This window comes from Meleagris gallopavo, chromosome 20, assembly GCF_000146605.3.
Source record: "Meleagris gallopavo isolate NT-WF06-2002-E0010 breed Aviagen turkey brand Nicholas breeding stock chromosome 20, Turkey_5.1, whole genome shotgun sequence".
NCBI lineage: Eukaryota > Metazoa > Chordata > Aves > Galliformes > Phasianidae > Meleagris > Meleagris gallopavo.
Genome location: NC_015030.2, coordinates 10210223 through 10221322, shown reverse-complemented (window position 1 = coordinate 10221322; position 11100 = coordinate 10210223). Strand labels below are relative to the sequence as shown.

The following is an 11100-nucleotide window of genomic DNA, read 5'->3' as shown; positions in this document are numbered from 1 at the left end:
GGGGAGGAGGCGGTCCGGCCCGGGAGCCGGGAAGGCCGTGGGATCGCCCCTCGGCTCGGGCAGCTCCCGCACGACCGCCGGTCCCTCTCTCGTCCTTCTCCAACCTCCGCCGAAGGTTAAATTGCGCCCTGCCCCGCAGAGCCCGGGGCTCCCGGTCCGAGGGCGCGGCCGTCTCTCACCCTCATACCGGGAAACGCTGCTCTTCTTCCCCGCCCCTGCCGCGGGAGCTGCCCGAGGGGTGCGGGCAGGGCCGGCAGCTCCGGGCACGGATGCTTCCTGCTGCTCCGATCAACCACTGAGCTGAGAGAACGAGGCCATGTCCGCTGTGTTGATTGAGCCGTGCTTCGTGCTCAGCTCACCCGCACTCGGTTAGGGAGACCCGAACTGCACAGGGCTTCTCCATCTGACACCTCCCCAGCCATCAACCCACGCCGCCATCGGGAAGAGCACAGCAGGGTCATCGGGGCCGTGGTTGGTGCTGGGCAGACTATTTCAGCTTCTTGGCAACCCCAGGGCTATCTGGTGCCTGGCTGTCCCAGCAGCTTCCCTTTGCAAACACATTGCATTCAGAGAGCAGAGGTAGGAATTTGTTTGGAGAAAAAACAACAACAACAACAACAACAAAAACCCCACCAAAAATAACACAAATCGTGTTGGGAAACAAGAGGGATCTGTACCTAAACCTGGAGGAGAAAGTAAATATCTAATTGAGATCCTCTTACTAACAACTCTCATTGGAACAATCTGGTGCTTTTGATTAGACTGGAAACAAACAAACCTCTGCTGGGAAACTTATTTAAGTTATGCTGTCTCAGTCCCCTCCTTCCGGATCAGCAGACGGCCCCGAGCCGGAGGAGCAGACTGTGTTTCCAAGAGCCATCTGCACCCATTCAACTGCTGGTTTACTGTCTGTGCCTGACATCGCTAATTATATCTGCCCATTAATTCCTCTGACAGCAGAGATGCTTCTGCCAGGTCAGAGGATCAGTCTTGGCAACAAAAGCTAGAAAAAGAAGAAAATCAACACAGCATGCCAGGGGGTTCGGGGCTGGCCAAGGCCAGGAACTTGTCACAACAAGGAGGAGTGAAGCCCCCAGAATAACACCAGGTCTGAAGCTGCAGCCCTGCTCACGTCAGGGTGGGGGTTCCTGGCACATCTCTGCTGCAGGAAGGGCTTGGAGGACGTTCTCTGTCTGCTCTCCATTCCAGCAGTATTTGTTTTCATTTCCTGAGTCATGAAGGAGAGCAGTGAGGAGCGGAGGAGCCGGCAGGAAGCACAGCCCGGGGCTCATCTGTCCCACATGGGCACTGCGTGGGGATGTGCTCAGCCCTGCAGGTCTGACAGTGCAGGGGAGGAGAGCTTTCCTCCTTCATTGTGCTGCTGCCAAACGTAGTGCTGTTCTACCAGGCAGCACAGATCGCTGGCAGAAGAGAGGCAGAAGCAGTGAGAAGCACACAGCTCTCCAGCAGCACGGATGGGTGCTGCTCCAAAGGCTTTATGGCACTTTATGGCTGCCGAGGACCTGACCGTTACAGATAAGTGGTATCAGCAGCTTAATTGGAGCTTGGCTGCCTGACATCCGGAGCACCCTCTGTCCTTTACACAAGGACTGTCTTTCCCCACCTCAAAAGATAAAATAAAATAGAACTCCAACCTTTTCAGCCCCTCACAGACCTGAGCAGAGGCTCCTGGTGGCCGCAGAGCAGTTTATGGCCCTGTGCAGGTGCTGAGCAGCTGGAATCAGTGCAGATCAATGAAATGAGAGATGAACTGCAAATGACAGGAGCAATTTCAAGTGAGCCTGCCTATTGCCTGGTCTTGCTTGTTGGCAGGCCATACCGCTGATCATCTACGTGTCTATTTACCCTTGGAAGGTTCTGGAAGGTTCTGGGCACTGGAAGGTCCACGTCCTGCTGCTCTGTGTCCCTTTCCCACTCCCACTCATTCAGCTGCCCAACCCCATTAATTGTCTCACTGTCCACTGAGCTGCTTGTGCAATGCATTGATGGGGCCGTGTGAGCCCTGCTGAAGCTGTTCCTTCTCCTAAAACAAGAAAAATCAGATTTTTTCCACCCCACATCTGTTAAGGTTTGCTTTCTGAATTTCGCTGCAATAAAAAGCCCCTGATTTACAGCCTTTCTAGCTAAGTCAGCCTAACGCACAGCCTTAGCAAGGCCTCATTGCAATGCTGTCCGCAAGGATCTCTCTTTTGCTAGCTTTGCTAAATCAGCACATCTGAGGATGATTTGGGTTTATGTTGGGTATCAGAGATGGCAGCGGAACTGAACGATCAGATGCTGTGTGCTCCATCAGCCAGCGGAGCCGTGTGAGCAATGGCAACATTCAGCCTTATCTCAGCAGGACAATTCCACCTAAGTGTGCAAAGCAGAACATGAAAGTGCTGTCTGAAAAGTGCGGATTGTTTTGCAAAGGCACCAGATGCAATAAGAGAATCTGGGGTTAGGAAATGCTACTGAAGCCAAGAGCAGAGGAGGGCTCTGACCCAGCCGAGGTGCTGCTGTGAGGTACGCAGGGATGGGAGCTGGGAGCTGTTGGCTCAGGGCTCCCAGGAGCTCGCACACTGCTCGTGCATCAGCTGAGTCAATTTCTGCCCATCCCAGCAGTGCTTGCAGTCTTCTTGCTAAGGCCACTGCCAGGACAGAACCCACTGCAAATCTCAGTGCTGTCCGACTGCATCATCCCCATCCCACAGCTACGGAGCAGCGGCTACAGGAGGGCCCTATGGCCAGCTCTGCTCCAGCTCCAAATGTGGCCAAGAGGAAAGCACTGCTTTGTGCCTGTCAGGATGCATCACTGGGCAGTGAGCAGAGCTTCAGCAGCACTGCTTCTCTCAGGCAGCAGCCCTCCCCTGAGCTGCTCTGCTCCTCACTGCTCGGCGTAGGACTCCAGCTCTTCTCTGACCACATCCGTCCCAGAAACCAAACCTGGAACAAAGAAACGAAGGGGAAGTAACACTTCTTATCTGATGAGAATAGCACGGATGTGCTTGGAAAATTGCTCCCATGATCTCTAGCAAAGCAGCTTTCTCAAGAAAAGCTTCTGAATGCTTTCAGGTCACTGAACTGCCCTGGGAATTCTCCATCAGCGAATGCCTTTGTAGGCACTCACCCTGTGCTGTGTTCCAGGCAGAGCCGCTGCCTCTGAGCCTGTGCCACACCAGCAGCACGTGCAGCTGCTGTGCCCCTCCACGTGCAGACACAGAGCAGTGCAGGCTCACTTGTTCACCACCTTTCCTGCCCTGTGGTTTCTGGTCAGCTGATGCCTTTGTTTGGTTTATGAAGAACTCGGGCTTACCCCACAGCTCAGCGTTGCAATATTCCGGCATCTCGCACATGCAGCCAGCAGTGCCATTGCCCTACCTGTGTCAGGGCTTGCGTCTGTGTTGGCGCTCCTGCATGTGCTTGTGTTCATTCTGGTGTCTGAGCTCCTCCAATTCTCCAGTTCAGGAGAATGAAAAGAGAGGCAGAGCTCCCTCTTACAGCATGGAAGGCCTTGCCCTGTCTCTTCAGTCCATCTCCACGAAGTCTCTCTGAAATGTGAGACATTTGCCACACAGTGGTGTTCACAGCAGTGCTGTGTGCTGCCCCTGCAGCAGCGATGTGGGGTGAGGTCCCGCCGTGCCACCCCGCTGTGCTCGTTGTGGGCTCTGCATCCTCACCCCCAGTCAGGCTCAGGGGAGGCTGCACTTTGCTGCGTCCCCTCCCTGCTGGCCCCGAGCACAAGGCCTCAACGCCTCCAGGTGGGTCAGTTTGAAAAAAGCCACTCGGAGGCTCATTTCCCACAGCAGAAAAGTCCCCAGCCCCGGGGTGAAGCTCTCCCATACAAAAATAACCCAACCAGAGCCGTGTGCTGTAACTCAGTTTGAACAAGGAAGCCGCAGAAAAGCAGAGCTGTGCACCATCTCAGCATCCTCTCCCACTCCTGGTGCGGCACACAACGCGCGCTGTGCTCCTGGCTGATGCCTGTGGGGTGAAGCAGGAGGATGGGGGTACGGCCAGGATGGACTTGGCTCCTTCTCCCAGGTGAGGATGGGCAGAGCTGAGGGGCCGGGGCTGCTACTCCCAGAGGTGTGGGTTCCCCTTTGGGTGTCACCCCGGGCGGTCGCTCGGCCCTTGGGGTTCAGCAGGCAGCCAGGGCCCCCCAGTAAGTGCCGGTTTCTCTCTGCTGTACAGGAGCACCTCGGGGGAAGGCGGCCTGCACACTGATGTGCTATTTCTCTCCCTTAGTGCTGTGGGGATTCTCTGCAGTTTGCCAGGCTCTGGTTGTCCCCAAGGAGGTGAGCGGCCGCGAGGGTGAGACGCTTTCCCTGCACTGTTGGTATGCGAGGGGCTACGAGGGCTACAACAAGTACTGGTGCCGCGGGGCTGCACGGGGCTCCTGCCACAAAGTGGTGGAGACTGCGGGGCGAGAAGTGCCGCGCCGGCACGGCCGCATCTCCATCACGGACAACCACCTCTTCTGCGTGGTGCTGCTCACCGTGGAGAAGCTCTCCACGGAGGACGCTGGGAGCTACTGGTGCGGGGTGGAGCGGGCAGGCAGGGACATCATGGAGCCGGTCACCGTGAGGGTGAGACCAGGTGAGCGCTGGCATCGAGTTGGCTCGTGTTTGTGCTGGACAGAGAGCTGGGGGGCTGCTGGGTCGCGCCAGGAAGGAACAGCGATGTGGGGAACAGCCCCTCAGCCCTGCTGCAGTTACGGCGGTTGGCACCCAGTGTAAAGCAGCAGCAGGGTTGGCAGGAGATGGGTTGGTGCTCATAGATGGATGCGGAGCGCTGGAGCCCAGTGCAGGGTTTGTAGCACCGTGGCCAGAGCAGGCTGCTGCCTGGGCTCCAGCATGGACTGCACACAGGAAGGACGGAAATCCGCTGCCTAAAATCAGCAGCGAGAGCCCGCAGCTGAGCCACAGTGCTGCAACAGAGTGCCTGCAGGCCTCTGAAAATGAAAGCAGGGCTGTGACACAACATCTGAGTTTGTAGCTGAGGAAAAGGGGCAGATCCAACCCCTCCAGCTCTGGGAAAGCTCCGTTTCACTGTCAGATTGATGCTGGGAATGGCATCCCACAGGGATGTGGGCAGGGTAGGGGTAAGCACTCACCTCCTGCCGGCTGAGGTGTAGGGCTTGAGCTCCCCTGCAGGGCACAGCTCCCACCAGGACCGTGCCTGATGCAGCCATACCCACAGCTCCCAGCCCTGAGCCCTGGCTCTCCAACACCACAACGGAGTTCCCCCACACCACAAACATCACTGCTGCAGGGTGAGTCCATGGCACGGCAGGGAGGGTGGTGGGGTCACAGTGATTGGGCATTGTGGATCATGGACACACGATGGAGCCCGTGTGCTCTGGGGCAATGCAGCAGCAGGGACTGAAGCGTGATCTCAGGCTGCTTGCCCTGCTTTGTGGTCCATCCCACAGTGCGGGGCTGCGGAAGGAAAACACCAGCCTTCAGAAGGGTCAGGAACAGCCCCCCTCCTCTCCTCCCAGCCTCTCCAGGCCAACCCTGCAGGTCCTGCTGCCCACCGTGGTGCTGCTGTTCCTCCTGGCTGTGGCTGGCTCTGCTGGGCTCATCCACGCCCTGCGGAGGAGGAGGAAGAGAAGTAAGGAAGGTAATGGCAATGAAGCACAACTAGGAGTCCCTGCCCAGCAGGGACAAGGCACGATCCCAGCCTTACCCTCCCTGATAAAAACCCTTCTCCCCGATTCCAGCCCTACAGAAACCCCTGGGATTGATGAGAAACTCCCAGCTGTGCTCTCCAGCAGTGCAGGCACAGCAGCACCATCAGGTAAGTGCACGAGCACCCCATGGAGCCACAGCACCCCAAACGTCCCCTGTAGCTCCAGGCTGCTGCGGCTGCACAGGGGCAGGGCTGAAAGCGGTGGGGACACGAGTGGGGCCCTGACCCACACTGCAGCCCGGTGCTGGACAGGTTGCTGGGGACAGACCACCGCCTCGCACCAAAGGCCTCGCAGCCCCCAAACAGCCCCAAACCACAGAGCTGAACGACATCTACGACAATGAGCTGTACCTGAGGAAGGTGAGAGCCCGGCCCGGGCAGTGCTGGCGCTGCAGGGAGGTGTGTGCAGCACGGGCAGGGGCCATGCAGGTCGGCAACCCCCCAGGGCACCTGCACTGACAGCAGTGACACAGAGGAGCAGCGCAGTGAGCTGGGAGACGACAGAGTCTACATCAACAGCTGATGCTCAGAGAGGAGAGGATTCCCTGCAGTCCTAATGGGACGTCGCTTGTGGGCATCGCTTCGGGCTTTGCTCTGAGCGGGGCAGGGAGCAGCAGTCCCTTCCCCGTGTCCTCGCTGCGGTCTCAGCAGTGTGACAGCCTCTGCCATGGGGCTCTGACCCCGCTCCAGCCCAGCTTCCCTCCTCTGCTTTGCTGCTGTGGATTGAGCGGTGCACCCAGGATGGGAGGAACCCAGATCCCCATTCCTTTGTATGCTGATGCATGAGGTATTCTGCTGGCTTGGCAGCACGTGGGTTGCTTTAGGTGTATGTAAATGGCAATAAAGAAATACCCTACAGGGCTCAGAGGAGATGGGGTGATCCTGAAGTGAAACAAGGACCATGGGGCACATGGCTGGGGCTGGGGCTGTGTCAGTGAGTGGTCAGGGTGAGCAGGGAGAGAGGGATGGAAACAAGACGGGGAGCAAGTAAAGCCAGAGGTGAATGGGGATGGGGCAGCAGCTTCACTGCCCAGGCTGCCCCATGAGTTTTATCAGCAAAAACACACTGGCAGTCATTGGCCACATCTTGAACTTAGAACGTGCCGCTGTGTGCAGTGAGCTGGGGCCAGAAGGGTGGAAGCAGCTCATAGCCACTGCCCCAGGTCCCTGGGAATGGGGCTACGAAGAGCAAAATGCAGAGCTTCCTCTTTCTGTGCCAGGGAATGGCGCGGGAGGGTGTGGGGCAGATGGGCAGGATGGGAAGGAGCTGCCCTGAGGTCTTTTCAAGGGGCATTGAAGAAGAAAGCCACTGGAAGGACACAGCCATGCTTTGTGCAGACTGTTTGGGTTCTGAAATTTTGCCGGAAACATTTAGAGAGAAAAACAATGTCACCCAGAAACCACATTTGTGCCAAAAGAGGCATCTTTCTGGGGAAGCAAAGCACTTCTGCTTGATGAACCAAACAAAGGCAGCCGCCCTCACTGTGCCAGCAGTGGGGGATCTGTGCCGGGAGTTTGCACTGAGTCGGGGTGTGGGAGTGGCACAAGCCCCCGTGCTGGGACCCCGAATCCCTCTGGGCTGCTGGGATGGGCACCATGGCTGGGAAACTCTCTGCATTATGGTGTTTTGCTGGAAACTGGTGGTGGTTCCAGAGAAGGGTCATGAGATCAGAGTGACTCATGGATAGGAGGAAGGAAGCAAATGCCTTTAAAAAAGACATACGGGGTCTCAAGCAAACACTGCCCAGGGAAACAGGCTTGGGAACATCCTGGGCACACGAGTGCACACCAGCCTGCTCCATCCGCCAGGAGCTCTGCGAATCACCACGGGGAAAAGTCCGTATCAGAAGGGAGAAGCTGAAAAATGAGGATTATCCTGGTTTGGACGATTTTCCCAGGTAAGCTTGGGGTCAGGGGAGGCAGAGGAGTTGCAGCCATGTAGCCAGGGATGCCCACCACGCTGTGGGGCACAGCTTTGTTGCCACCATCCTCCCCTGCCTCCTGCAGCACCCGGACAACTCCAGCCTACACTACCCCTTGTATTGCTGCTACACGAGACTTCTGGCTTATCACCATGCTCACTGGGGGCTCTGTTCTTATGGCTGGGATCTCTCTCTGCACTGGCTGAGCTCATAGCCCCTCTCATGTTCCCTGCAGGTGTCTGGGCAGTCTCAGGTCCCTCGCAGGTGACAGCCCATTGGGGCAGCTCGCTAGCGGTGTCCTGCAGCTATCAGCTGGGCAACAAGCTCCACTCCAAGGTCTGGTGCAAATCATACTTTTTCAAGATCTTCTGCACCTACATGGCCCAAACCAATGGCTCAGAGGCGGCGATGACACAGGGCAGGGTGTCCATCAGAGACAACCACACGGCACTTGTATTCACGGTGACGATGAGAGATGTGATGCCGGAGGACGCGGGCTGGTACTACTGCGGGGCAGTGAAGTCCCTGTTGCACAGTCAGTGGCACAAAACCGAGGTGCTCGTGTCTGAGGGTAAGGCAGAGGGTGCCCGGGGCTGGTGCTCGTGGAGGCAGAGGGAGGATGGAAAGCATTGCACAGAGCAGAAACTCTCCCTCCCTCCCTAGTAATGTCTCTGCTCTTCTGAGCCCACCCTTAAGGTTTCCAGTTCTCTCCAGCAGAGTCTCTTCTCTTTCTCTGGCTCCTGGGTGTGCCTGCACCACATCACAGCAGTGATGCTCTTCTCTTGCATAACATTTCTTCAAGTAAAACATAAACATTCTATTTCAGAGCATTGTGCCATCAGTACTTCCACTGTGGTTTTTTTCTGCAGCTCTCAGCACTTTCCTTACGCCCAAAAGGATGGAGCTGACCCTGAGCAGCAGAGCTGTGCTGGGTGCTGGGCCGGCACAGGGTGATGCCAACAGCCCTAAAGGGGCCACAGACCCCCTCCATCTCCTCCAAGGTCCCTGGATAGTGACCCAAGGATGGGCTGTGGGGGTCCTGCACTGACTCTCTGCCTTCTCTGCATTCGTTTCAGCCACAGCCGAGGCCGGCGATGTGCACCCAGTGGCAAAGGCAGACCCATCCCCCACTGGCTGTGAGGAGCCTCCAGCACTGTGAGTTGGGGCTCGGGGTCACACTGGCTGAGGTCACTGCCAGGGCATCCCGCAGGGTGAGCGAGTGGACGCTGGCCATGGGGATGCTGCAGCCCGCATCTTCCTTGCCCAGACCCGGTACAAGCTCTGTTGTTGTCCCGCTTCTCCTCCCCAGGTCCCAGCTCGACATCACCCTCCTGCTGCTCCTCCTTGGTGTGAAGGTGCCTGTGATCCTGGCCCTGCTGTGTGGGGCCATGTGGCTGAGGAAGTGGCACAGGAGCTGCAGCCCGTGGGAAAACCTGCAGCAATCTGAGAAGTCCAGCAGCACTGTGGCACCGGGCAGCCTGACCCCCCAGCAGCCTGATCCCCCGGCAGCAGCACAGCATCCTTCTGGTCCCTTTCCCCATGCCCTGCCAGGGAGCCACTGGAGCTGCTCAGCATCAGGTGGCTCTCTCCCTGCAAAGCCTCAGCCCCCCCTATTGCCCCCCAAGTTGCACAAGGGAAGGATTGCTGTGCAGAGATCTCGTGTCTGCTGAGCTCGAGGTGCCACCAAAAAGCAATTTTGAAACAAAGCCTGGGTATCCTGCAGGTGTCTGTCTGTCTATCTCCAGCGCTGGCTGGGGCTCCAGGGGCTGCCAACACAAACATGCAGAGCTGTGCTGCTGTGTGGGGAGCCCCAGCTGGGGGCACATCGTGTCACATGGGAGCCATGCACCACAGCCTGACTGAGCTGCTCACAATTTCAGTCCTGCCCCACGCAGCCACGCACCCACGACTGGCTGAGTTGTGTCTTTCCATGGCAGGACTGTCCATCCTGAGCCCAGAGCTCACAGCACACCCGTCTGCAGCGCTGCCTCCTCCCCTCACTGCATCCCATCCATGGCTCTGCATCCATCCGCTGCTGAGCTCCATTACGGATCACACTCCTTCCCATGCTCTGTGCTTGGCGGCAGCAGGAGCAGTGCTGCCATTCATGTGGGGTTCTTCAGTGCACACTGAGTTGTCTGCCAGCACATGTTCAGTGTCACAGAAGATATCTTGCCCAAACGGAGCTGGGGGAATGCCATCAGCCTGATGGAACCCCATTCCATGGGCATGCTGAGCCCAACCTGTCCGCCAGATCAATGACAAGGTGCATGAGGGACTGGAGCTGTGGGGGGATGAGGACTGGGAATGGGAAGAGGCCTGGAGACACACAACTGAGGGAGAGGAGTATGACGGGTGAGGGTGGTGTTGGGGTGGGAGCTGGGCAGCGAGGCACGGGGGTGGGAACTGAATGCTGCTGGTGGCAGAGGGATGGAAGGAAATGAACTGAGAGCAGAGGAAACCAGAACTGCACATTGCAGTCTCACTTCTGCAACTGCCTGGACACGAGTCAAGCAAGAAGGGGAAGGCACAGCCCTGAAGGACAGGCACGGAGTGCGTTCTGCACGAAGGCTGCCCGGGGCAGAAGAGCAGCCGGTGGGCCATGCGGCTGCTGCCACTGCTCTGCTGCACGGCTCTGTGCCTCCCCGGCCGGGCGGTGCGGGGACCCGGCACCGTGGTGGGGTACATCGGGGAGTCCCTCTCAGTGTCCTGCTCCTACCAGAAGGGGTACGAAAAGTACCCGAAATACTGGTGCTACCCTGGGAGGTTGAACACCTGCTTGTATAAAACCCACATCGTCATCACCTCGGAGAAGCAGCCCTGGGCTCAGTGGCACCGAACCTCCATCCGGGACAACCGCACGGAGCGGGTGTTCACTGTGACCATGAGGGACCTGACTGCGGGGGATGCGGGCACCTACCGCTGTGGGGTGCAAACAAGCTTATGGCAGAAGGATGTCGCCGACATGGTGCGGGTCACCGTGTTCTCAGGTCAGTCCCTGCCCGTTCCCCGCCTGGCACAGCGCTTTTGCCCCCAAACCCACAACCACCACGTCAGGAGCCGGGGCAGGGCTGTGAGATGAGCTGCGAACGGGGTGCAGAGGTGAGAGGGTCGGGGGCTGCTCAGTTTGCTGCGTGCTTTTGCAGTTCCGGCATCGAGGGCTGACACCGCACTCCCTCGGACCACCACACAGCCACTGCCAATGGGGGCGAACGCTCCGATCGGGACTCCAGCGCCGGCGACATACACTGCTCCAGGGACGGACACGGCTCCCGACCACCGCTGCTCGCTGCCCCTGTTCCCACTGCTGGCGGGGCTGCAGATGCTGGCGCTGCTGGCCATGAGCGCGGCCGTGCTGTGGCTGAACCTGCGGAGCGGCTGTACCCGGTCGCGTCCCGCGGCCCCGCACCGCTTCTTTCCGCAATAAAGCTCCGCTCCGGCCCCTCTCCCGGTTCCTTGCTTCCCTCCGGCCGCCGCGCAGGGG

General features: G+C 58.4%; 3 protein-coding genes across 7 annotated transcripts in view; all 3 read left to right on the top strand.

Moving 5' to 3' along the window:
• Positions 1-3724: 3724 nt before the first annotated feature.
• Positions 3725-6565, top strand: LOC104913829 (CMRF35-like molecule 5). Of its 4 annotated transcripts, none has more exons than XM_010721626.3 (7): positions 3725-4044; positions 4195-4599; positions 5203-5275; positions 5435-5625; positions 5726-5802; positions 5932-6054; positions 6140-6565. In XM_010721626.3, exons 1-7 carry the CDS (start codon positions 4005-4007, stop codon positions 6215-6217), a joined length of 987 nt encoding a protein of 328 aa, XP_010719928.1. In that variant the 5' UTR covers positions 3725-4004; the 3' UTR covers positions 6218-6565. The 4 variants fall into 4 exon arrangements, with proteins under 4 accessions (XP_010719928.1, XP_010719931.1, XP_010719930.1 ...); XM_010721629.3 differs by having other exon boundaries at positions 3726-4044; positions 5504-5625; XM_010721628.3 differs by having other exon boundaries at positions 3730-4044; positions 4249-4599; positions 6140-6564.
• Positions 6566-7417: 852 nt separating this feature from the next.
• On the top strand, positions 7418-9980 carry LOC100539476 (protein CD300H-like). 2 transcript variants are annotated; one of them, XR_002120858.2, is made up of 4 exons: positions 7418-7592; positions 7852-8187; positions 8693-8827; positions 8926-9053. XR_002120858.2 is itself a non-coding variant. In XM_003211594.4 (4 exons), the coding sequence occupies exons 1-4, from the start codon at positions 7559-7561 to the stop codon at positions 9284-9286; spliced, it is 810 nt and encodes a 269-aa protein (XP_003211642.2). In that variant the 5' UTR covers positions 7419-7558; the 3' UTR covers positions 9287-9980. The 2 variants fall into 2 exon arrangements, 1 of the variants encoding a protein (XP_003211642.2); XM_003211594.4 differs by having other exon boundaries at positions 7419-7592; positions 8693-8771; positions 8926-9980.
• A 103-nt stretch (positions 9981-10083) lies between these two features.
• The window catches only part of LOC100550618 (protein CD300H-like), a 4207-nt gene continuing 3190 nt past the window's right edge, over positions 10084-11100 (top strand). The window contains exon 1 of the mRNA XM_010721625.3: positions 10084-10606. Coding sequence (XP_010719927.1) covers positions 10219-10606 — 388 coding nt within the window. The 5' untranslated portion in view covers positions 10084-10218. The remainder of the gene's footprint in view (positions 10607-11100) is intronic.